This window comes from Catharus ustulatus, chromosome 16 (genome assembly GCF_009819885.2).
Source record: "Catharus ustulatus isolate bCatUst1 chromosome 16, bCatUst1.pri.v2, whole genome shotgun sequence".
Lineage (NCBI taxonomy): Eukaryota > Metazoa > Chordata > Aves > Passeriformes > Turdidae > Catharus > Catharus ustulatus.
The window spans coordinates 1,355,738-1,381,482 of NC_046236.1; the positions used below are offsets into that span (position 1 = coordinate 1,355,738).

The 25,745-nt window shown below is 48.4% G+C and overlaps 3 protein-coding genes across 10 annotated transcripts; 1 reads left to right on the top strand and 2 right to left on the bottom strand.

Moving 5' to 3' along the window:
* The first annotated feature begins 119 nt into the window (after positions 1-119).
* Positions 120-13,388, top strand: EEF2KMT (eukaryotic elongation factor 2 lysine methyltransferase). 3 transcript variants are annotated; one of them, XM_033073932.2, is made up of 8 exons: positions 121-564; positions 8,280-8,342; positions 8,921-9,001; positions 9,185-9,286; positions 9,459-9,592; positions 10,751-11,058; positions 11,982-12,131; positions 12,801-13,388. In XM_033073932.2, the coding sequence occupies exons 1-8, from the start codon at positions 268-270 to the stop codon at positions 12,899-12,901; spliced, it is 1,236 nt and encodes a 411-aa protein (XP_032929823.1). In that variant the 5' UTR covers positions 121-267; the 3' UTR covers positions 12,902-13,388. The 3 variants fall into 3 exon arrangements, with proteins under 3 accessions (XP_032929824.1, XP_032929823.1, XP_032929825.1); XM_033073934.1 differs by lacking the exon at positions 121-564 and adding an exon at positions 8,110-8,193; XM_033073933.2 differs by lacking the exon at positions 8,921-9,001 and having other exon boundaries at positions 120-564.
* Positions 2,529-7,219, bottom strand: NDUFB6 (NADH:ubiquinone oxidoreductase subunit B6). Of its 2 annotated transcripts, XM_033073936.2 has the most exons (5): positions 6,956-7,219; positions 6,788-6,880; positions 5,657-5,701; positions 4,468-4,571; positions 2,529-2,755 (listed from the first exon to the last, which is right to left on the bottom strand). In XM_033073936.2, exons 1-4 carry the CDS (start codon positions 7,133-7,135, stop codon positions 4,503-4,505), a joined length of 387 nt encoding a protein of 128 aa, XP_032929827.1. In that variant the 5' UTR covers positions 7,136-7,219; the 3' UTR covers positions 2,529-2,755; positions 4,468-4,502. The 2 variants fall into 2 exon arrangements, with proteins under 2 accessions (XP_032929827.1, XP_032929826.1); XM_033073935.1 differs by lacking the exon at positions 2,529-2,755 and having other exon boundaries at positions 4,418-4,571; positions 6,956-7,218.
* Positions 13,315-25,019, bottom strand: ALG1 (ALG1 chitobiosyldiphosphodolichol beta-mannosyltransferase). 5 transcript variants are annotated; one of them, XM_042779774.1, is made up of 15 exons: positions 24,824-25,019; positions 24,649-24,726; positions 24,449-24,518; positions 23,411-23,514; positions 22,798-22,946; positions 22,217-22,306; positions 21,503-21,613; positions 20,541-20,656; positions 19,520-19,558; positions 18,891-18,950; positions 18,042-18,152; positions 17,013-17,127; positions 15,266-15,341; positions 14,749-14,939; positions 13,315-13,639 (listed from the first exon to the last, which is right to left on the bottom strand). In XM_042779774.1, exons 1-14 carry the CDS (start codon positions 25,001-25,003, stop codon positions 14,805-14,807), a joined length of 1,434 nt encoding a protein of 477 aa, XP_042635708.1. In that variant the 5' UTR covers positions 25,004-25,019; the 3' UTR covers positions 13,315-13,639; positions 14,749-14,804. The 5 variants fall into 5 exon arrangements, with proteins under 5 accessions (XP_042635708.1, XP_042635710.1, XP_042635709.1 ...); XM_042779776.1 differs by lacking the exon at positions 24,824-25,019 and adding an exon at positions 24,802-24,809; XM_042779775.1 differs by lacking the exon at positions 24,449-24,518 and having other exon boundaries at positions 24,802-25,019.
* Between the last annotated feature and the right edge of the window lie 726 nt (positions 25,020-25,745).

A 25,745-nucleotide genomic window follows, 5' to 3' on the forward strand; every position in this document is an offset into this window, starting at 1 on the left:
GTGCCTTGCGACCCGTGGAAGAGCGCCGCCCCCCGGCCAGGGGTCGCGACGTAGGCGGCGCTGCGCTCGGGGGCGGCGGGACCGGGCCGGGGTGAGGGTCCCGGAGGGTACTGCGGGGTCTTGTTGTGTTCCGGGGTTCCCGTGGCTCCGTTCGTCCGGAGCCGCGGTTTGGGAAAGGCGGGTGCGTGGCTCCGAGCCCTCACGCGGAGGCTCCGTGCGCCCCTGAGCGTCCCTGCCCGCTCCCCTGGCAGGCGCCGCCGTGAGGGGATGGAGGATCTGGGCGTTCCCTCTGAGGATCGGAGCCCGCGGCTGAGCCAACCTGGGCAGAAGCCGCTGGTAATTACAGCTCTTAATGACCTGGCGGCACATGAAGCGAAGGTGGAGCCGGCAGGGATGTGCTCGGCGCTGCGGGCGATGTGCAGCCGTGGTTCGGCGTGGGACGGGCAGCGGCAGCTGGAGCCTGCACCCCCAGCCGGCCTCGGAGCTGAGAGCCACAGCCCGGCCCAGCCTAAGGCCAGACTCGCCGGGTTAAAAGGCACCTTCAAACCCTCCCAGCCCACGGAGGTGAGAGCTGGGAGCAGTTCGTGCAGCACCTGCTGCACTCGCCATGCCGTGCCCAGAGCCACGAGTAAAAATGGGGAGGGGGTCCCAGATGGGACCCAGCCCATCTGGTCCAGCACACCCTGATGGGAAGTCAGTAGTCGTCGTTGCAGCAAAAGCAGCATCATTTAAACCACTAATCTTGGAGGGGGATTACTAGCTGCTAAGTGAAACATGACAATTGCTAAATAGGGGAAATGTTCTCTTTAGGCTGTTAGACCCTCCCCAAAGGGCATCCCAGGCTTTCTCTGTAGGCAGTTGAGGAGTGCTGAAATGGCAAATATTCATGAGACCTTCTGTAGGACAATGCAGGGATCAAAAGCCGATGAAGAACTTGGGCTTCCCTTCATCTGTCTCTAAGATGTGACTGCCAGTTGTATCAACACATTTATGTGCAGACAGATCTTTTCTAGAGGTTGCAGACACAGCTCTGCCAGTGCTCTTTGGGGTGGGCCAGGGGAGGAGCAGTCCCATGCTGCCCTTGCTCACAGATGGGATTCCTGGACTGGGGAAATGGAGGGCTGGGTGGTCCAGCAGTGCCTGAGGAAAGCATAGAGCAGGTATCCCCAAAATCACAGGATCATGGAATATCCCAGGGTGGAAGGGACCCACAAGGATCATCAAGTCCAACCACTGGCCCTGTACAGGACATTCCCCAGGAATCCTGCCATGACCAGTAGGGCAGAACCTCTCAGGACCCACTGGGGAAAGGGAGAATTTGGGCTTAAAAGAATCCACTGGCTCCACCATGGTGGGCATTTCCAGTAAGATCTGTCACTAGCTATGGAGCATTAGCTGGACTGGGAGCTTGGGCACTTGGCAACATTCAGTAGCTGCACCCTGGTGTCACATGAGGTACCCTCAGGTGTCCAGGTCCTGGCCCCACAGCTCAGGCTTTTTTTTACCATACAAACCTTGCTTTCCTCCAGCTGGAAAGGTTCTCCCCCCCCCACCACCACTTCCCAAATGTGACAGAGGAGAGCGTCAGCCAGCTCTCCCCACACCATGGACTTGCACAACTGACATCCAGCCAGCCCTGGGTCAATGTGTGTCAGCCCAGACACAGCTCCAGATCTCTCTGAGAGCTCCCCTGGCACTGATCCTGAGCTGCTGTGCCCTGAGATACCCTGGAGGATGGGCGGTGGCCTGGAGCAGATCCAGCTGGCCAAGCACAGGGGTACACACCCAGGGCTGGCAGGGACTGGAGGATGCACAAGGAGAATTCCCGTTGTGTTCTGGCAGTGCTGGAACCAACAGCTCCTGCCTGAGGCACATCAGGTGAGAGAGAGAAAGGGCTGCATGTTCCACATCCCAGGATCTTACAGCCCTCGTTTCCCAGGACACCAAGATTCCCTCCACTCTCATCTCCACACTGGCAAGTGGCTCTTTCCTGGTACCTGCCCTCAACACTCCCAGCTGCAGCCTGAGCAACGGGGAGGGCCTGACAGCTGTCAAAGGACACGACAGAAAGTCACACAATCCATCATTGATTTGGGAGATCTTCCTTGAGCTGTTGCAGTGGAAGACTTTTTGCAGCAAGGCAGGTGTAAGGAAATGCAACCCTTGACTAAATATATAATGTACATATATTGTGTAAGGGTGGGGAGGCCGTGGCACAGGGTGCCCAGACAACCTGTGGCTGCCCCTCCCTTGGAAATCTCCAACACCAGGTTGGACAGGGCTTGGAGCAAACTGGCATAGTGGGAGGTGTCCCTGCCCATGGCAGGGGTGGAACAGGATGAATGTTAAAATTCCTTCAATCCAAACCATTCCATGACTCTGTGATTATCTATGTGTGCATCTATCACTGATCAGTGATATGTTTTTAGCTGGTAGGGATCAAAGTTATGCAGAAGATGTAGTCCTGTGTGTAGTATCTGTGTGTGCAACACTGAGGGCATTTGAGGGAACAATATGGTACAAACCCAGAAGAGTTTTGCTTTTGTTGTCAAGAGCATGCATCACGTTTTTGGTACAAGGAAAATTGGACTCAATGACTTTGAAAGGTCCAGGAATGCTCCAGGGAAGATGCAAATTGTATTTGTGGAGGCATATGGTGGTTGCAGAGGTCCAGCAGCTGTCAGCAGTGTACTGGTCTGGCTCGTGGTTCCTCCTGCTCGCCCTGCACCACGTGCTGTCACCTGCAGTGGGACAGCTGAGGGGATGGAGATGAATGGTCCTGCTGCAGCTGTGCCAGGACATGTTCAGTGGGCTCTGCTGTCTTTTTTGGTTGTGACACTCAAACCTCTCCCTGCTTGAGGGAAACTTATCCATTCTTTCTGCTCAGGGAGTATTATCTGTTCCAAAACACCCAGGTGATCCCAGGGCCCCACACCTGTCCCTGGGACTGAGACTGTGGCCTAGAATGGCCTCTGGCCCCCACATCATGGGGACATGGAGGACTGGGGTGTCTCTTGGCGTGCTGGAGCTGTGGGAATGTTCGTGGCACTCGGGGATACTAGGAATTCCCTGTAGTTCTGGGGAATTCTCACTAGAAGAGGGCTGTCAGCATTTCCTTAGGGGAATTTGAGAGTCCTGGGAATATCAGGGCTTTCTTGGGGGAATTTGGGAGCTCTGGGAGTATCAGGCATCCCCCTGGGTGTGTGGTGTCCCTAGATGTCACAGTCCCCAGTTCCTCACAAGTACTGCCCAAGTGCATGGGGACCTCGGAGATTTGGGGTACCCCAGCTGTCACCAGTGGGGTGGAAGTGTCAGGGGACCCCAGGGAGGGGAGGCCTCCCCAGGTCACTGGCCACAGGGATGGGCTCATTGGGGCTCACTACTCCCTTGGGGCAGGGGTAGTGACAGGGACCCCCAGGGCCTTGGGAAGGACTCATGCCCCTGCAGGCCCTCAACACCCAGTCTCACCCTTGACTCTGCCAAGAGACCCTGCTCACTCTCCACCCCTCCAGATGACCCAGAGGATCCTACTGCCCCACCACTTCACTCCCCACTTGCTGTCCCACCCTGAGCCACTGTTTACCCAAGGAAAGAAAGGGACATTGGTGTGGCAAGGGCCTGGGCATGGAGTCCACGGCCTCCCTGATCTCCTTTGACTGCTGGACACTTTCCCCCGTGTTTGCTATGGCCCTGATGGTTCAAGTCCCTAGCAGAGCCATTCTGAGGGGTCTGGCTGTCCCCAAATACTGTCCCCTGCTCCTCAGACACATGGGCTGGGCTGGGCCCTCACAGCTCCATGAGGGGTTTCTGTCACAGCTCCCCAGGTTACCCTTTGAATTGCTGGTTTAACCATTCCTATCCCCAAGGTAACTACTAAAATAATTCAAATCATAAAATATGTCGAGTTGGAAGGGATCCACAGGGATCACTACCTCCTCTGGCTCCTTGCTCTTTAAGAGACCAGTCTCTCCAGTACTAAGTGCCCCAGGTATGTGGGGGCTGGAAGGCTCCTCCTCAGAAAGGGCTGAAGGCAAAGAAAGAGTGGTAAAAATGATTTTTGGCAGCAGTGCCTCTTCTGCCACCCTCCCTAGGCAGAGAGCTGGGATGACATCAGTGAAGCTATGGGAGTCTGTCAGAATGGGTTGTAGAAAGGATTTGGAGAGTGGGAGAGGTGAACCAAGTGTGTGTGAGGAGCTCAGCGTGACTCTGCTCCTGGGAGCAGCCTGCTCCAAAATCCCTGGGATCCAGAGTGTCTTCCTCATCACCCCAAGGCCCACACTGTCCTGCTGCTAGGTATCATTGAAAGGTAAGGGGGTTGGAGATCCCCAGGATCCAGCTATGATGAATTCACATATGAGAAGCACCTGGAATGACATGGACTAAAGAGACAGAAAATGACAGAGAAGCTGAGACAATGCAGAAGTAAAGACTCTTTTATGGAAGAGGCAAAGCAGGTGCAGCTCTCACCATGTCCTCCCAAGGAGGAAATCAGCTGCTGGCCATCAGTGGTGCTTGTGGTGCTCATCTCTCAGGGGTGGCATGATCTCTCCAGTCTCTAAAATCCTGTCCCCCTGTGGGATGAGAGCATGGTGAGCATTCCCTGTGGCACCCAGACTCCCCCTGCACAGCCCAGTCCTTCAGGGAACCTGTAAGAGTCCCCACTTCCAGGCAAGAATCTCACAACTCACTCAGAACACTCTCATTCCCTCAACATTCCCAGACCACTGGAATATAACATCACAGCAAAATTACCTTGACTTTGTACTTGCTTTACCCCTTGTTTTCCTTACAGAACAGCAGCCACACATTTTGAGCCTGTTTTGTTTCAAAAATTACTTATAGCACTGCATAATACCCTCCAGTAGTGATCAGTGAGTCCAAACCCACAGCCCAGAGCCCATGGAGAGCCATAGAATCCCTCAAAAATCAGCCTGCTGCCCCAGCACCATTTGTTCCAGCTCCAGGCACAGTCTTGGCCTGCTGAGCTGACCTAACTCAACTGAAAAATTAGGCTGAAGACAGAGGCCAACAGCTTGACCTTCGTGTTGCTTTGTGGAGTTTAGGACAGAATATTTCATGATTTTATTTTAGAGCATGAATAGGAGGTGCCAAAAATGGGCAGCACTCAGAAGGGGCAGAGCTGATCTATAGGAATATTTGTCCTCTGACTTGCTACACCAATCAGTAACAGCTCAGAGCAGCCTGAAAACAGAAAAGACCAAACATTGTGACACTCTCTGCTTCATTAAACTTGTCCCAAGCTGAGGTGACACAACTCTTTAGGGACACCTGAGTGTGGGAGACCTTCAGGGACAACTAGGACCAAGCCAGGACCAACATTCTCAGTTCTAACAATGAGGAGACGCAGAGCCTGTGTGATTCCATGTGTTAATGATCACTGGGGCTTTGGACACCCATTCCCAAAGGGAATGTTTGTATTTTCCACCCAGGATGGGCAGCATCAGCCATGTTCTGACAGCCAGGCACTACAGAGCAAAGTGCCCAAACCCACAATCCCTGTGCTGCCCACAGGACCCAGCACATCCCTTGGGAAAGCTGTCACTAGACATTTCTCAGGTGCTGCACAAACCTCCCTGGAAACCCCTTCCCATCTGTGTGACACAGTGGAAGATAAGACAAGTTTTAAGAGACTTACTGGGAATATCCGTGGGTTTGTCATAACCACACCATGAGGTGATTTCTGGAAGCAGGGGGAGAAGAGAGGGAAGGGTAAAGAGAACAGTGTTACTTGGAGGAAGCAGAAAGGATTTTCAAAATTGGTACCACAACCCTTCCAGAACACAAACTGTACTAAGCAAAAGTCTTGTTGAACTTTCCACTGCTTAGAGAAATATGTGAAGCTACAACAGTCAGGTCTGCCAGGGAGGGCAGGGCTGGCCCTTTTCCCTGCCCACACCAACAGCTGCCCTGGTTATTCCGAGGAATTATATTCCCTTCTGTTTGTACAGGGCAGGAACAATTCAGACACAATTTTTCTGCTCACATCACAGGAAAAGCTGGGTATTGCCATAAATAATGGAATAGTTTTGGTTGGAAGGGACCTTAAACGTTCCACCTCCTGCCATGGGCAGGGACACCTTCCCTTATCCCAGGGTGCTCTAAGCCCTGTCCAGCCTGGCCTTGGACACTGCCAGGGATCCAGGGGCAGCCACAGCTTCTCTGGGCACCCTGTGCCAGGGCTCCCCACCCTCCCAGGGAACAATTCCTTCCCAATATCCCATCCATCCCTGCCCTCTGGCAGTGGGAAGCCATTCCCTGCGTCTGTCCCTCCATCCCTTGTCCCCAGTCCCTCTCCAGCTCTTCTGGAGCCCCTTTAGGCCCTGGAAGGGGCTCTGAGGTGTTCCTGGAGCCTTCTCCTCTCCAGGTGAGCACCCCCACTCTGGCTCCAGAGCAGAGGGGCTCCAGCCCTCGGGGCATCTCCATGGCCTCCCCTGGACTCTCTCCAGCAGCTCCACATCCCACTGCTGTTGGAGGCCCCAGATCTGGAGGCAGCTCTGCAAGTGGGGTCTCACAAGGGTGATTCCTTGTGATGAAGTATTACACAAAATTTATGAGTAAGTGCTACCCCAGCAAGGAAACACAGGTGGCGAACAGGCCACGGGGAACAACCTTGATCTGCAACCGGGTATAAGCAGCACATTCCCACACCCGCTGTGGGATCACTCCTCGCATCATCCCCCCCGGGCCTGGGCTTTTCTCAGCGTTTCCTCGTCCCTTCCCGAGCATTCCCTTTAACCCCCCCAACCCCCCCGGGCCCCGCACGCACCCAGACGTGGTACTTCAGGTAGTAGGTGACGGCCCAGGCGGGGAGCAGCACCCGCAGCATGACGAAGCGGCCGCCCTGGTAGAACTTGTGCACCTGCGGGCACAGTGACAGTCAGGCCGGGGCAGCGGCCCAGCAAAGGCCGCAGGGTGCCCGCGTCCCGCCGCTCACCTGCTGCCGCCAGGAATCCCCGGGCTGCAGGAAGCGCTCCCAGAAGGCGGCCACGGGCCCGAGCTTCTGCGGCGGCAGGACGGGCTCTCGCGGGCTCAGCTCCTGGTCCCGCAGCCAGCGGCGCCGCAGGGCGCGGAGCTGCTGCACCCGCAGCTTCTCATCCTCCACAGGGCCGCTCATGGCGCCTGAGCCCGCCCGGCCCCGCTCGCTCCGGTCCGGCTCGGCCCCGCTCGGGCGCCGTGTCCTTCGCCGTGGCGCGGTAGTGACGTTCGGGGCGCGCAGTTGTGACGCAGGGCCGCCGAGGGGATGGCCGGGCTGTGGTCGCTCTGCCGTGAGGCAGGCTCAGGGAACCGGGAATGTCTGGGGAATAAACAGCTCAGGGGTGGCTCAGCTGTGGCCTCTTCCAGTGCCTGCAGGGAACTGGCGGGAAGGATGGGGCAATCTATTTGCAACAGCATGGAGGGACAGGACACAGGGAATGGCTTCCCCCTGCCAGAGGGCAGGGATGGATGGGATATTGGGAAGGAATTGTTCCCTGGGAGGGTGGGCAGGCCCTGGCACAGGGTGCCCAGAGAAGCTGTGGCTGCCCCTGGATCCCTGGCAGTGTCCAAGGCCAGGCTGGATGGGTTTGGAGCACCCTGGGACAGTGGAAGGTGTCCCTGCCCATATCAGGGGTGGGATGGGATGGTCTCTAATGACCCTCCCCAGCCAAACCATTCCATGATCCCACTGATTCCATTATTCCAATATTCTGTGTTTCTATGTTTCCAGTGATTCCGTGATTCCATAATTACAATGTTTCCATGATTCTTATGATCCCAACGATTCATTGATCCAGTGATCCCATGTTTCCCCGATTCCAGTGTTCCATGATCTCGATGCTTCCCTGATCCCAATGATTCCCTGCTCCCGGTGTTTCCCAGTGTTCCCCGATCCCGATATTTGTTTTCCCGCTCCCAACTGAACCATCGCTGCCCGGCTCGGTCCCAGCCCGCCGTGTCCCGGGGCTCGCAGGTTCAACCCCCGCTGCGGCGTTCCCCGGTTCGCGCCCTTATCGGGCGGTGCCGCTCCGCCCTCTGGGCGGCTCCTCCTTCGGGCGCTGCGCCAGGCGACGCCGGGGACTCGCGGCCTGTCTGGCCGTGCGCTGCGGGGCCATGGCCGAGCCGCGGCCGGGGCTGGCGCTGCGCTTTCAGCGCCGGTTCCTGGCGGCGCGGCCGCTCCGCTCGCTGCCCTGGCCGGTACGGGGGGCCCGGACGGGGGGGAGGCGGCCCCATGGCGTTGTTTATTTATTTATTTATTTATTTATCTATCTGTCCTGTTTTAGGAACTCGAACAAAGCCTGAGGACCGCGCCGGACTCCGCGCTGCTGGCGGATATTCTGCACAAGGTGAGGACAGCTCAGAGTGACCCCCGCGCTCCCTGCGGGCGGTGTCCCAAAGCCGCCGGAATGGCTCAGAAACACGGACAACTGCAGATTTCCTTCTCTGCCTGGTATTTGGCTGTTCTTAGATCAAAATTGAGACCCGCGTGCCACAGCACTGATGTGGTGAATGGCACAGTCAGCGCAGCCGCTCCTGGATGTTCGGGGATACAGGGAATGGTGGTGCCTAAACTGTCCCTGTGGTGGACATCACAAATCAGGCAGCAAGCCAAAATGGAGTAAAGGAAGAGAAGAGCAAAATAAGGAGGAGAGTAAATTGGATTTTATTTCCACTCCACTTTCTTCTTTACTCTATTGAAAAGTAAGGTTTTTGTTGCCACAAAAAGTAAGAAATTTGTGCCACAAGTCTGTAAACTCACAAACCTGGCAGAAATAATCCCATTTCAATTTCTGGCTTAGCATCTCTTGTACAGACTAAATTCCAATGCATTTCATGGTACCCAGAGCCAATTAAGGGCCCTTTTCTGGTCCTCAGTGCCTTTCCTAAACCTTGCCCTGGGTTTCCATGGCTGTTCTCATTGTAGACAATTCTTCATCCTCTGTGTGTGAAATATCCCCCTTCGGCCAAGTACAGGAGGTGCTTCCTGACTGAGCTCATCAAAAAGGTACCTCTTGCTTTTCAGCTTATTTTTCATTCGTTTTTCTCTTTTTTTTCCCCCCTTGAAAATACCTGATGTAATAACCAACCACAACATTCAGTGTAAATACACTGTACTAAAATGGGGCTTAGAGTGTTTTCTGTTTCATGACAATGTGATGCTCAGAGCTGCCTTGTTTTCTCCCCACAGCTTGAATCCACAGCAGCTGAACCCCTGGATGAACTTTATGAGGCACTGGCAGATGTTCTAAAAGAAGAAGAATCTACTCATTGTTACAAAAACTACTTACTGGTAAGAACTGACACTACACTGTTCTAAACTACATTTACTCACCCAAAACTAAGCAATAATTTAAAAACACCCACCCTGAAGCATGGAGTGCTCCCTGCCTATTTTCAGGTGCTCTGTTGATTGTAAACTCTAAATGCACAGCCTGTGCTGATCCATTTTGCCTTCCCTGCAGCCCACGGGGGACTGTGTGAGCCTGTCCGAGAGCACCGCGCTGATCTCCGGGGGCACCACGGGGCTCGTCACATGGGAGGCTGCTCTGCTGCTGGCCCAGTGGGCACTGCAGAACCCTGGGGTGTTCAGGGACAGGTATGACAGCAGCAGGGCTGCAGGAATGAGGAGAGGTCTTCATTCCTGCAGGATCACAGAATGGTTTGGCTGGGAAGGAACATCATTCCATGGGCAGGGACACCTTCCACTATCCCAGGATGCTCCAAACCCCATCCAGCCTGGCCTTGGACACTTCTCTGGGCACCCTGTGCCAAGGCCTCCCCACCCTGCCAGGGAACAATTCCTGCCAAATATCCCATCCCTCCCTGCCCTCTGGCAGTGGGAAGCCATTCCCTGTGTCCTGTCCCTCCATCCCTTGTTCCAAGTCCCTCTCCAGCTCTTCTGGAGCCCCTCTAGGTCCTGGAAGGGGCTCTGAGGTGTCCCTGGAGCCTTCTTCAGGTGAACACCCCCAGCTCTCCCAGCCTGGCTGCAGAGCAGAGGGGCTCCAGTCCTCTAATACTGTGAGCTACAGAACTGCAATTTAATGTCAGAAATATTTAATAACAGACTATACACCTAAAATAACTGAAATTACACCCTTTTGCTGCTGCATAATTGATGCTCTTGTCTGTTCTGCCAAACTTTAACCCAGGAGAGGACCTGTCAAGACATGGTTTAGGATCAAACCCTTGCACTGTGAAGTTTGACCTGCTCTGTGAGGTCAGCTGTTCAGTTTTCAGTAATTTAACTAACGACCATGAATCCATTATGGGATTCACCAATGATTGTCTATGTTAGATGATTAGTGGGCAGCTCTGATCACATAATTTCTACCTTATTTATAAGCAGTCAAGATAAGCAAGGACTTTTGAGGAAAGAGAATTTAATAATAGTTAAGCTCACAGGGGAAGGAACTGTGCTGCTCAGTGTCTGTTTCTCTCCATTGACTAAAAACTGGAGAGCCAGCTCAGGTGGAAACAACTGATGGCTAAAGCCAGATGGGAATGTCTCTTACTCCCTGTGGTGGGAATGCTTTGTGCCTTACAGAAATCAGCATTTCAGCTAATTAATTTTATGCTGGCAATTCCTCCCTCAGTTATCCCCAACTCTTCATTTGCTTGGGGCAAAGGTTAGATTGTGGGTGGTTCACTTAAAAACTGTTCTAATTATCTGGAACTGATTTTACCTTTAATTATATTTAGAATGTTTTGATTTCCAACTCAATCCTGATGGTACTTTTTACTCTGTTACCCTCAGGACAGTCCTGGAATTAGGGAGTGGGAGTGGTTTCACTGGAATTGCCATCTGCAAGACCTGCCAACCCAGGACATTCATATTTAGTGACTGCCATCCCCGTGTTCTCAGACAGCTGGGAGAAAACATCCAGCTAAACGGCTTCATCCCAGAGCCTGATGTGCCCTGGAGCATCCAAACAGAGTCCCAAGGACAGGAGGTGGAAGGAGAGAACTGCCAAAACACAAAAGTGATTGTTGCTGAGCTTGACTGGGGCTCAGTGACAGAAAAACAGCTGCTGGGTCTCAGAGCTGATGTTGTCATTGCAGCAGGTACCACACCCACTCGGGGAGCATGGATGGCCTGTGCTCAGCAACTCTGGCAGCCTCTTGAGGAGTAACAGTAACAAAAACCAACTGCAGACCGTTTTTTGGACTTGTCTGTGTTTAAATTCAGAGGGAGTTTTATAAAAAATACAGTCATGGAAAATCTAGTGCCAGTAGGACAATAGTGGTGATACCTAGTGAGAGCAGAGTGTCAGCTGTGGGTCTTACACCCTGATTTGGAGTTTTGCAAAGAAAAACCTGAGAATCCAGGTGCAAAGATGGCATCCAAGGTATCACAGGATGCAGTGAATGGGAATTCTATAAAATGAAGTCACTGCACGGTACCTAATGCCAATGGCACTGCTCAGTGCCCAACCAGCCCCAGCTAGGCTCTGAAGGCAAGAACTGAGAGGCATTGACATCTCTCATTGACATTGGCTGTTACTTATTGCAGCAGGATGTGCCCTTCTCACACTGCAGCATGAGTAACTGCACTGCTACACACACCTGGACATCTCTGTGTAGGAAACAACTCCCTCTGAACATCAGCATTCCACTCCCCTTGGTGTTCACTGACCTCTCACCACCATTTCTGCTCTCCAGGGAATGACTTCAAGTTCTGCAAGTCCTTGGCATCAGCCTCTAAAGCACTCATTTCTAACAAGGCAGGTTTGTTTTGCCAAGGGCAGTGGGAATCAAGCATCAACAGTCAGTGGTTCTACCGCCTCCCTTAGGATGGGCTTAAATAAAATATCTGACAATCCATTTACAAAAAGGAGCACTGATTTCTAGTGATGAGGGCATAGCCCATAAAATATCAATATTCTCCTGCACTGTGAAGATTGTATTTCTGCTTTGCTGTTTTTATTCTGGTTTGCTCAATTCTTAATAAATACTGTATGTTTCTTTTTTCTTTTTTTCTTTTGTAGATGTGGTGTATGATCCTGAGATAATTTTAGCCCTCATTGGGATGCTACAGAAACTCTCCACCTGCAGAGCAGACCGGAGAGCTCCTGAGGTGTTCATTGCCTCCACAATCCGGAATCCAGACACGTATCTGCTGTTCCAGGCTGAGCTGGGTGGGTGCCTTTCCATCCAGTGTTCAGTAGTTTTGCCTTTTTGCCTCTTTCCCCATTACTTGTTCAGTGCTAGAGAGGAGCAGGAGCAGTGTCCAAGAGCAGGCTCTTATCCTAGAGCTGGATTTAAGAGTAGTAGCTTTTGCACATGGATTTCATCAGGAGCTTGGAACTCACCTTTAGGTACACCCTGGCTATCACAGCTCACATCTGTGAGGAATGATTTGTAAGTCTGACACCAATAATAAAGTTAAAAAAGGTTTAAGCTTAAAGGAGGGAGCCATCAGTGCTGCACTGTCACAGTGATAGCACCTAAGATGCAGCCTAAACCCTTTATCTTATCTTACCTGTTCTTTGAGGGTTAAAACCCCCTACTAGAGATTAAATAAAAGAGGGATTTGGGGATTTTTCTTCATATACACTTCTAAAGCCTGTCTTTTGGAGTCTCTGCTGTTCAGCTGCTGCTCGCCCAACTGGACCTGATGATCCTTGCAGGTTCCTTCAACTCAGAACATTCTGTGAAATTCTGGTTAATTCACAAAGTGACATTGTGTGTTCAGCAGAGGCATAAATGGGATTTAAAAAAAACACTTGCCTTACAAAACTTGTCACACAACTTTTGCTCTTAATTTTATTAAGCATAAATATGATTGCCAGTGTTTCTCTTCACAGATAAAGCTGGGATCAGGTGGCAGATGATTCCAGCCCACAGCAGCTGTAATTTTCTCTATGATGTGCAGCCAGATGTAACTATTCTACAGCTATTTATATAGGCTTGGCAAACAGAACTGAATTTTGAGACCAACAGAAGTTGTCTCAGCCTTGTAACAAGCTTATCCTGAATCCTGGAAACAGGAGGTTCTGAGGATACAAGTGTCCACTATCTGAGGATACACATGGACAGCTGGAGTCCTTCCTTCCTGTAATTCCCAGCATGGATCCAAGCCTGCTGCTGCCCCTGGGAAGTGACTGAACCTCAAGCAATGGAAACCAAAAAGCTCCAATCCCACATCACTTGGATTCTGTAGAATTCAAGTGGGGTTTTTTTCCCAACTGTGTTGTGATTTTTAAGTACTGGGGGCAACCTGCAGGATCACAGGATGAGGATTTCACACAGACAAGAGAGCAGAACAACGTTTCAGAGTAATCTATGGGTTCTGATACTAAAACCAGCTGTAATTGTCTATTCTGGTCTTTTATGTCTGTATGTACTTGCAATTTGGGTTAGCTTAAACCCCCCCAATAAAACAGTGACCAATACCTGTAGGTGTGTCCCAGGGTGCTTCTGCTGTAAACCAGGTGCATCTTTACTCTGCAGTGATGACAAGTCAGAATTGATGTCCATTTCTCTCACATGAGGACTGCCACTTCCACGGTGGCTGCTTGGAATGAAAAAGGAATCACTCTGCATAGCAGTGCTCCAGGTATCCTGCAAAGAGCAAGGACTAAGCACCTCTGCTCTCAAACTTTCCATCATCCATTGATCATTCTCCTGTCGGGCAGCATTTGTCCTGAAGAAGAAAAATCAAAGTCCTGCTCATTATTCTCTTTTTCCTTCCTTTTCTCTATTAAAACCTACTTGAAATGAAAAAAACTTCAACCTCCTCCTTCTGTAGCAAAGGAGAGAAAACTGATGATACCTAACTTGCAACCTGAAGAATCTTATTCTTCAAGCTAAAGGAGACCATGACTGCTGAGAGCAAGCAGAAATAACCCCAGCCCAGGTTTTGGTTCCCTGTCCCCAGAAAGAAAGAACTTGAAGGTGTTAAATCCAGAGTAAACACAAACTGGCAACCAACACAGGAGCTCCCTATCTCCCCTTACACACAGGAGCTGTGAGAAGCACTAAACACAGTCCAAACCAATCACATTTACCAATAACTGATACCTATTTTATCATCAAAAAAGTGATTTAAAAAATCTTGTAAGCATTAGGCTTGCATGTGAACACTGACCTTAATAAAAAGCTGAAGTCTGTACCTGAGTAAGCACTCACAAAGCAAGTGCCTTTGGACTAAGTTATACATAGTTTGTTCATATATTTTGTGTTTATTTTTCCCTTTTCTGTTCATCTCTTCAAGAAGAGATTAATTTTATGTTCTTTCCCAAGGTAAATGGGCACATTCATTTCAGAGCACGAAGGAGACCACTCACTGCAAGCTCTGCTTTGCTCTAAGTGCCCAGTAAAGCTGTCACACACCAGTACTGTGCTTCCTCTCTTGCACACACTGTCAAAAGGAAAAACAACTTGGAAACAAAATGGTTCTGTCCCAATAAAACCACTCAGGAGGATTTCAGTGCTTGGGCAATTAACTGGCCATTGAACTGACCAGCTGAAACGAAACAAATGAAATGAAAACTATCTGCCATATACCAAAAACACCCAAATCACCCCCTAAAGTGCTGACTGTACAGGAGGTAAAGCTGGTAATAGTTTCTATCTGTATTCGAGGATCTTCAGCAAAAAAAGGACCTTCAAGCAGCCAGGTATTCATACAACAAACACCTTCAGCACCTCTTACCCAGGAAGCTGAAACTGTAAAGGAAGAGAGTGAGAGCCCCATTCCAAGACAAAGGACTTAGAAACTGTAAATGCAAACAATATAAAGTGTTTATTCACTGTGTGCCAAATCTCTGTAGCTGCAGGAATGTGTTTGACACCCTCCTTTCCCCCAGTCATTCCTTGTTCCCCAGCAAGGGAAGGACAATCTGGTCCCAGCTCTGGTCCCAGCGCAGTTGCCGGAACGCTCGCAGGTTCTCTCGGAAGCGGTGAAGTTTCCCTTCCAGGGTAGGGAAATCCCAGAAAAGCATCTGTAATTTAAAAAGCAAAACCACAGAAAAATAACTATCATGTTCCATTCCAGGCTCATTCCACCCTCCCCAGTGTTAACCCTCAACTACAGCTGCAGTTCTGGGGTCTGGCCCCACAAACAGAGAACAAGGACAATATTTGAAATGCTTTTGCCAGCTTCAGGTTCACATTTAAACAGAAGCGAGGCAAACAATGCTCACCAGGCCAGGCAGTACCTTGTGAGAATGCAAAAAACACGGGTGATGCTCTGATTTGAAAAGGCTGCCCACACAGTGGCACCTCTGCGGTTATTTCTGAGGGGAAAGAAATCAGTGAGAGCCATTACCTTCAGTTGCTCTGCAAGTTCCTGTGAGTCCCTGAATATCAGACCATTCTCATTGTGTTTCACCAGTTCATGTAAACTGTGAAAAAAAGTCACAGAAGGAAAACTGAGGCAAAAAGCAGTGAGTGGGACATTTACAATGTTGCACAGTGCCATCCAAAGGGCCTAAAACAGGATATCTGTATCATGGCCCCAGATGTCACAAGCTCCACAGCTGACATAATGGAATTAAACAGGCAGTTTTAAACAGTTAAAGACTTCTCCTTTCTATGTCACAATAAAATGGCCACAACTATACCAAGGGGCCCTCATTCTGTCTTTGTGCCTCTCATCTGGACATCCATTAAAAACCAGGGCAATGATCTACTTTAAAACTAAGTATTTTTTCCACAAGGAAAATCTGTCCATGATCCATCATGAAATCTTCACAGAGAATTTGTCTTTTTTTATAAAGCTACTGTTTTCCCAAAGGACCATAAATTTCCAAGAATGTCCATGCATACACTCAGCCTTTCACTGAACAGATGTGTCTATGCAGAAGAAAGCTTTTCTTTTAATTACAGTAATTTCACGATTATAAGCCGCACCATTTTGACTAAAATTTAGGTCCGAACCCAAAGTGCGGCTTATAATCAGGTGCGGCTTATATACGGACAAAGAATGAAAAGTTGCTGTTTTAGTTTGGAGGACAGGTGTCTGCTGAGAAAGGCAGGAACTTCTCTTTGAAATGGAGAATGTAAACCCCCTCCCTCCAAATTATTATAATTTTGAAACCAAGGGGCTCTCAGGCAAAGATATGGGAATGGGAATAACAGTTCTTTACTAGAGAAATTACAATAGAAATACAGTACTACAAAGAAACAAACTCCAAACCCCGACAAAGTCAGAGTACAACCTGACACCCCGTCAGGCAGGGTGTTGGCAGCAGTCCCATTCCATGGTGGCTGCATCCTCCTGCAGTGACAGATGTGGCTCAGTTGGAGCAGTGCTCCTGTACAAGGTGCAGTTTCCCTCCAGAGGTCCAGTGGTGATGTGGAGAAATCCGGTTTTCCTCTGGAGTCCAGTGGAGAAAGGGGCTCCCTTAGTGTCCCAAAACCTCTGTTTTTATTTTGGTAAGAAATGTTGGGCTCTTCCCCCTGGCTGGAGCAACTTCCAGTGTGATGCAGTAACTTTATCAGTCCCACAGTGGGACTCAATGGGCCATTAGCAGAAAATGACTGGCTGGAGGAAGGATGGGTTGTGAAAAGATAAAGAACAATGCCCTGCCTGGTTTCAATGGATGGCCCATTAGCAGAGTATCTCCCACGGAGATAAGGATCACTGCCCCCACCCTCAACAGATGGTGATAGAACAGATACCTTTTATCACACCCTGTATTGTAACGTGCGGCTTATAATCAGGTGCGGCTTATATATGGACAAAGAATGAAAAGTTGCTGGCACCCGGAGGTGCGGCTTATACTCAGTGTGGCTTATAATCGTGAAATTACTGTAAATATATTGAAACAATATGGAATACAGGGTTTTTTTAAGGCAAGTGCTTGCATTAAATGCTCTCAGTTTGTAGAAACTAGTATTAACTTTTAAACTTAAAACAACTTTGATTTGTATCTTTTTGAATTTTAAAAACTATCTATTTTAAAAAATAATACAGGAATCTCACTGAATTCCCGCAGTAGCTGCTGAACTCTGGCTTTGTAAGAATATTGTTTTATGTGATCCCCTTGAGCTGTAACAAAATAAGATCTTACCATTCAAAATGTATTGCACACACAGGTAAACAGCAGCCAAACATATCCACCACCTTCATGGGCAAATCCAAACCACTGGAGGATTTATGGAGACACACCCCCAGGTCTGCTGAGCCTGAAAAACCAACACAGCACTGTCTGAACTCTCTGAAAGCAACTCCTCTGTTCTCCTGCAAAGCTTTATTTCCCTGCTCCTTTGGATGGTGCAAGTGAAACCTTTAACTACTACAGACATAACTTCAAGCAATCAGGGAAAAAAATGAAGCACAAGTGTGTTTTGGGACTCAAATTAGTTATGTTTTAGAAAAGTAATAAGTGAGTGCATGTTAAATTAAAAGGGATTTTTAAGGTTTATGTATATTAAAACAGCCCTTCAGCCTCTCAATCTGCTAAAAATGGGTAAGCAAATGAAAATCCCATCAGAATCCAATCAGGATCCACCACATGGCTCACAGGTGACCTCTCCCAGTTGAAGTCAGCTCAAACAGAGGAATTACAGTGTGATTTTACAGACTCTATGTTAATTATTTGAAAAGGACCAATAAACAGTGTTTTAACAGCCACATAAATTGCCAGGCTCTAACCCTGCAGAATGAAGATCACAATTAATATGTATTTTATAACTCTATTATTCCAACTTTATGCTGTTGCAATGAAGATGCTAAGGGAATAACATTCCAATGACAGGTTAATTTAGAATTTCAGCTACTTTTGCTTTCTCAGCCAACAACTTTTTCATTTCATTTACTGGAGTGACCCTGAAAGTAAACTAGAACATGCACAGGCAAAAAGAGTGCAAAGAACAGGCTGAAACAGCAACACAGCTACTTCTTGGGAAAACAGGGAAAAGCCAGCCAGAAGAATTCACAGCTTTGCTGGAATGAGTCAAATCCATTAATATCCTGTCACTAACCAGCAACATTCCTGACTATATTCTCCCTGCTTCTGTGCAGTCTGCATCAGCCCCCAGCAACTGTGCTGGGTTGTGTCCCACACATCCTCAAGCCTTTTCCATAGGGCACTATTTACCAAGCAGGAGAGGGTAATCCTCAGCTTCCAGCCATGGTGTACAGATCTGGATATGCTTCAAGTCCAGTTTTTGGATCAGTCCATTGTAGTAATCCTTCAGAGGTCCTTTACCTGTTTAAAACAGAAACATAATGTTTCATCAAGATGACTGAAAGCAGTGTGGTCTGTGAAATACAAGCTCCTGTTGGATCAGCTGCACAAACAGGATACAACATTTGTGGTACCATAAAAAGACATGAAAAATCTAAGTTCCCTTGAAAGCAATGTGCACCTGGACTTCTCTTACTGAGTATTTCAATGCATTTTCCACCAGTGTAGAATCATGGAGTTTTTAAGATTGGAAAAGCCCTTTCAGATCAACTGTTCCCCAGCACTGCCAGGGCCAACACTGACCCACGCCCCAAGTGCCACATCCACATGGCTTTAAATTCCCCCAGGGATGGGGATTCCACCATTGCCCTGGGCAGCTGTGCCAGTGCCTGACCACCCTTTTTATGAAGGAATTCTCCCAATATCCAAACCTCCAAAATCTAAATAACCTCCAATATCTAAACCTCCCCTGGCACTGTTTGAGGTTGCTTCCTCTGACATTGCTTTTGCAGCATCATCTCAACACTGACCTTAGACTGTTTTTCATACAGAGCTGGAGCAGACAGGGAGGCCCTTTAAAGATGTGCCATAACTGGTGGATGGTGCAGCAACTCAGCCATAAACCACTGTCCTTATAACCAGACACAAAGACAACAGTCCCTCCTCTCTCCCACCGGCAACAGAAGAGTCAGCACAGAACAAAAGTGACAACTAAACCTTCTGTTGGCACCAGCAGAATTGTAACACAAACATTCTTACCTGTTATCACACACACTAAAGCTGGAAGCTTGGCTCCCTCCTTGATAAACCTCTCATAATCTGGAAAGATAAAACACTGGTCAGAGCTGAAAAATCTGAGTGCTTGGTTGAAGAGTGGTGACAGTGCATTCATTATTGAGCTTCCCACTACAAGCAATTTCCTTACAAGCATGTATTAGTAACACAGCAGTAAATTCAGCAATGTTAACATTTATAAACTTCCACAGAAATAAATCCTACTGTTTATGCATAAAGCATTTCCTCAATTGCTCCCCACTCAGCTGCTTCAATAGATCAATTTAGAATTGCAGCTGCAAAGTCCACAAGATAAGACAAACTATTCCCTCCCTTCCCATTAGCAGATACCTGTGGAGAGTAGGTGTAATAGCTCGGAAAATAAAACTGCACTTTAGGAGCCAGTTAGAGATTTAATTCTTCCTAACAACTCCTCTAATTGAATTCAGATGTTGCACTGCTGTATTTCAATTACTAATGTGAAATTAGCGCTAATTAATCAAATACAAATGCATTTGCTCCTCTATACAGAAACATTGTTCTTTAGCAAAACCCTTCCTAAATATCCAGAAGAGACCTCTTTGAAAAAGTGAGATTAATTCCTTCTTACCAACCTTCTAAAGCTCTTAGAAGGACTGAGAAGTCTTCATCCTCTGAAAGAGAAGGCTTTATTAGTGACATCCATATTTCTACCATTTAAAATTTTTGTCTTTAAATAACAATTGAGATTTTCCTCACCTTCACCTACACAATTTAAATACAGACCATGTACTCCAAGGTTAAGTACACAGTCTGTACTTACAGATTACTATTTACTAAAATGTGCTATTAAAAATCCCCTTGTTTATTTTCATAAATAAAAGTCCATAACCATGCACAGAGTTTATTTATTTCCCTTGTTGGCAACATGACAGACAAACCAGCAACAAATACTGGACATCTTTGAAGCTATCAAGTTAAATTTTTCTAGTTTCTAAAACTGAGAATTAAGTGTAAAAACTGCCCTGATTATTCAAAGAAAAAGACAATCCTGCCCATGGTCACTGGCAATGGATTTATTTGCAGTCTGTGTTCCCTTCCTCATACAGAGGGGAAAAATGTACATAATTATGTAATAAACATCATGAGAAATCATGGAATCACAAATTGGTTTGGGTTGGATGGGACCTTAAAGCTCATCTCATACCAGTCCTCTGCCATGGGCAGAGACACCTTCAGGGTGCTCAGTAAGGAGTAAATATTTGAGTTTCTTAATCTGTTTTACGCCACCATGCAAGACACTATATCTAGAATGAAAGCAAAAAAGTAGGAAACTTCTTTTAATAATTCTTAAAGTTGAGCTCTATAATTAAAATATAACTTCTAAAAAAATCATTCATTTGTAGCTTTATGTAAGTTACACAACATTTAGTTTCATCATGCACACTTTGTCTTCAAAGTCTCCCAAAAAACCAAAGGACAAACTACAGTAATTTCACGGCTATAAGGCGCACCCTTTTGACCAAAATTTTCCCCCGAACCCGGAAGTGCGCCCTATAGTCTGGTGCGCCTTATGGTCGTGAAATTACTGTAACTTCAGGTGTGAGAAAGTACAAACAGCCCTATTTGATATGAAAAATAAAACTGATAGCCAACCTGTCCAGCTGGTGCTGCTGACGAGGAGGGCTGGCCGGCCCCTGGCCTTCAGCACATCCCCACTTTTGCCATCCCTCTCCGTGAAGGCTGATCTGTCAGCACTGGCATTGACAGCTCTGCACTATGGAAACACAACTTCCTGAGCATGAGCTACACACACAGCCAGCAACAACAGGGAACACTCTGCTTAACTGGCACGAATTTCCACACATTTGGCTTCAGATTTGCTGCTCAACTTGTCTAGAAACAGAATCATTACATTACAGAAATACCAGGACAGGGCAGGCCATTTTTCCCTCTTGCCTGCTGCTGTAAGCACAATTCCATTTTCCAACCAAATGTTCTCCTTCACAAGTTGAGCAGATACAGCCTCCTTTTCCACATCTATCTCACACTTAGCACAGCATGGAAACCAACAGCACATTTATTCAACTAAATAACCTACACAGAATCTATACATTCTGAGCTGGGCATTTCTAAAAAATCCCCACCATGCACTGTGGATTTCACTTCTTCTTCAAGCCTTAGTTTAGTGAAGTTAACTCCCTGGTACATCTGCTACAAGTGATATCCTGCACGGCCAGAGGGGAGTTTCTAACACTTGGACCAAGATCCTGAAAGCTTTCCACAGTAATTAAGGAAGGGATACTTGAAGGAAGCATCCAACCACTGCAGTGTGGGTCAGTGGGAAGCAGACACCTGCAGAGTTCCACCCTAGACAGCACAGATTGCCTCAATGCTTATGCCAAATTCTTTAAAAACAAAACACTTCTACTACTCGTGTGACCACAGCTCAATCATTTCACTTCTTCTGGCCTCCCCTAGTGATAATTAGGGCAACTCAATGCTCCCTGTGCCTACTGGGGGTCAGAATACCCCACACAAGTATTTCTGGTAACTTAAGTGCCACAACCCCATGTCCCTTGGTTAAGGGCTGTAGGGCCAGCTACACTTGCACATACCGTGGTTTGAAAGGCTCATAGTCCTTGGCAAGTTTCATGTACAAGTTGTGTTGGAGGTCGAATGGTGTTTCCTTAAAATAAGATGCTGGTTTGTCATACAATGTTACAGCCCTGGGAGGAAATAAATATGCAGCTTAAATAAAATACAGACGTAGCAACATGCACACACTACAGTGGCAGGCTGCACCAATGTAATCAGAAAGAAATCACCTACATCAATACAGCAAAGTAATTAATTTTTGACTCTTACAACTTTCTGTATTCCTGAAGTTTGCTGGAACCCACCAATGCAGACACAAGTAACAAAGAACCCCTTTCTTGTGTGCTTATTCTAGGAGTGAAATGCACCTGTCAAAACTGCAGACATCACTGTCCTGATTTTCAAACTTACTCCCTAACTGCCCCTGAGCAACTCTGATCTTGAAGCCCTCAAGACAAGCTGGCAGGCCAGAGGAATTTTTCAAATCCCAGTGATACCTGTCCCATTCCAGCACACTGCCACCTCAGTCAATGGGGCTTAGCAGGATAATGAAGATTCCTGAATACCCACACTGCATCGGCCCATCACAAAACTGAGCTGACGTGTCTCAGTGCTGATGGATGAGCTCAGGAGAGCTGCTTTTGTAAGATCCCTCTGAATCCTGAATCCTCAGGGATCTGTTCTTTCATTTACTTAGCACACACACACTAGATTTTCTGAGGCACATGACTTACTTTATCTTGAAATTCACCCAGAGATCTTTTCTCATGGCATCAGTGACACACAGGTTATAGTCAGACAAGCGCCCAAAAAGCTTTTCATACCTGACAAAAATGAAATGTCAGTCAGAAACCACAGGCAGGCAATTGCAGCAACTGTCCCCAGTGTTCATGCTTGATGAAAGCCAAACAAAACCCAAAGAAACCCAACTGCCCGAAAACTGAGATTTGATTGCCAATTTTTGATGGACTCCTATTCCCCAAATCCTTTAACTACACATAACCAGCATACATTCAGCAAGGAGCTGTTCAAAGAAAAGCTGGAGTATAAAGCAGCATTAGAGAATAAAACCCCAGGACATACCAAGAAATTCCAGTAACAAGATCAACATTTGCATATGTACGGAAAAGCAACCTGCCTACTTCCTGCAACTCTCCCCCCACTTGTTCCACAAAGCAGCTGCAGAACAGAAACCAGTTTTACACAGCAAGGTCCAGAAACCCCTCCCCATGCCAATGATATTCTCCCCACTGGTCTCCATTCTGAATTCCACCACAGCATGTCATTTACACAGAGCAGAAATGACTGCACAAACCATTTTGCAACCAGGACCAGTGGGTGGCTCCTCCCGTGACTCAGGCTCATGATGGTGTATCCATAGTTGTGCCAATCAATGATGAGTTTGCTCCCCCACCACAGCCCTGCCACCCAGGCAACAGCTATACTGGGTAAGCCTGGGGGATTCTGCTCAAAAACAAAACCAAAATAGCATGAGACTGTGACCAAGTGACAAACACAAAGCAAAAAAAAATCAAATTGAAATTGCATCACCTTAAGGGAGCTTCATGAACAGAGACTGCTTGTATTCACCTACAAACACTGGCTGGTACTTCAAATTTCCCCTTGGATCAAGACCAAATTCCCCTTTAATAAACACACCAACATTTCCAGTAAGATTTATTCTTTACTACTACCCATGGTAATGAAGTTTCAAAGCACAACTAAACTAAACTAAAGGAAAGAGAAAACTTGACTTGTTAACAGACAAACCAAATTCTAGAGCCAAAAAATACCTGGATACAGGTTTACACTACTGATGAGGCCAGTTCAGCTCTGAAATAATTAGAACAATGTCTGAGATGGCTAAAAACACCCCGTAATGTAGCACTATTTATTTTTACTGAAATTAATCCCAACACAAAACATACCTGAAGAAGAATATAGGATGGCTGATCTATCCTCAGCAATGTATACAGTAACTGCACTGACTGCACCAGCACCTTCAGGACATACTGGAAAAGCTTTGGACCCACTGCAAAGTGACAGAAAACAGGTAAGAATATTAGAGCTCTTCCCACAGAAATGTGAACATCAGAACCAGCCAGCTCTGCAGAGATGGGTCAAAATAACATGAAAATGGACAGCAGTTTAATAACTTTACCAACGACCAGGGTAAGTGATCGAGTGCAACCTCAGCAAGTTTGGAGGTGGCACCAAGTCGGGTAAGAGTGTCAACCTGCTCGAGGGTAGGAAGGCTCTGCAGAGGGATCTGCACGGGCTGGATCACTCCAAGGTAGACACTGCGGGGCTGAGGGAGCAGGGAAAGGGGCTCAGCCTGGAGAGAAGGAGGCTCAGGGGGAACCTTCTGGCTCTGCACAACTCCCTGACAGGAGGGGACAGCCAGGGGGGCAGGACTCTGCTCCCAGGGAACAGGGACAGGACAAGGGGAAAGTTGTGCCAGGGGAAGTTCAGACTGGATATTGCGAAAACTCCTTCATGGGAAGGGTGGTCAGGCACTGGCACAGCTACCCAGGGCAGTGGTGGAATCCCCATCTCTGTAGGGATATAAAAGTGGACGTGGCACCTGGGACATGGTTCAGTGGTGGCCTTGGCAGTGATGGGGGAATGGAACATTGAACTCAACGTTCTTTCAGGGCTTTACCAACCTCTGTGATTTTATTCTATGATCACTATAAAGCTATATAAACATCTTGTGATCCCTACAAATTCTCTTTCTGCATTTTGTACAGAAAGAAATCCTACACTCATTGAATGGTTTGGGTTGGCAAGGACCTCAAGGCTCAAGTCATTCCACCCCCTGCCACGGGCAGGGACACCTTCCACTATCCCAAGTTGCTCCAAGCCCCGTCCAGCCTGGGCTTGGTCACCTCCAGGGACGGGGCGGCCACAGCTTCTCTGGGCAACAGGGATAAACACAAGGTGGGGGAAGAAGAGGTAGAATGTACATAATTTCCACATTTCACTCTGCACGTGAACAGCACCAATGTACGGGCAGGTGTTTAGGTCCAGTGGCTCCTGTTAAACAGAGAAAGGGAAACAAGAGTGCGGAGCTGTGCGTGCGGCGGGGCTGGACCCGCACACGCTGCAGGTTCCTCATCCCATGAATGCCCCGCTCCCTCCGCGGCCCGGCCCGGCCCGCACGCACCTCGCAGCCTGCGCAGCTCCGCCACGGGCACCAGCCGGATGTTCTCGCTGTGCAGCACGTCCTGGTGCGGCCGGGTCTCTGCGGGGGGAGAGCCCGGTCAGCGGCACGGCCGCCCCGCCCGGCCCCGCGGCGCCCCGGCCGCCCCTCACTCACGGAGGTAGCCCAGCAGAGCGACCTCGTGCCCGTGCCGGGCCAGCGACAACGCGTGGTACTGCATCCGCGGGCTGCGACCCACGTCCCCCAGCACGGCCACGCACACCCGGCCCTTGCCGCCCCCCCGCCGCCGCCACAGCAGCAAAACCAGCAGAGCCATCACCGCCGCCCACAGCAGCGGCCACATCCACAGGCCCGCCATATTGGAGCGCACAAAGGTGGGAAAGACGGGAAAGGCGGGCGGGCGGGCGCCCCCTGGCGGCGCGGAGGTGCCGCGCTCTGAGGGCGCCCCGGGCGGGCGGCGAGACCGGGGCGATTAGCGAGGGAATGGGTCATTACAGCGACACTGCACACTCGTTCGCAGTGTGGGGTTTCCTGATGAATTTTAGAGTATCTCGAAGTCGGGGTGATTTCAGTGCAGCCTATTACCATCCAATGTGTGTGCATTTCTTTAGTCCCAATTCAGCTAAATTCTAACGAGATCTTCTCTGGATCTGAGTTAATACTGTACATATTTCTGTGTAACCCCTCAGTTTGTTGCCTCAATCCCTGATCCTACTAGGTACTAAATCCCTTCAACATCTGCATCCCATTGGTTTCTCATACATGTACCTAATAAACAATTTCCATCTATTTTCAGCTTGCTGATCCCTGTTTTCTGGTGGAAATACAGAACAAACAAAAGCCTGCTGACAGAAACATTTGCCATGTTTTCTTGGCACCATGGAAGTGACTGAACACCATACTGAAAAAATAATTTAGTTCTGCAAAAGTTTTAAAACTAAGTCAGTTGTAATGACTTAGTTGCACAAAAGTTTAGAGCTAAGTCAGTTGCACTTGCCAAGAATCCAATAGTCACACAGTGCAGAGAACAAACTGTATTTCTTCACTACAAACAGGGATAAAAACACAAATGAGAGATGTTGGTGACCAGGGACAGGACC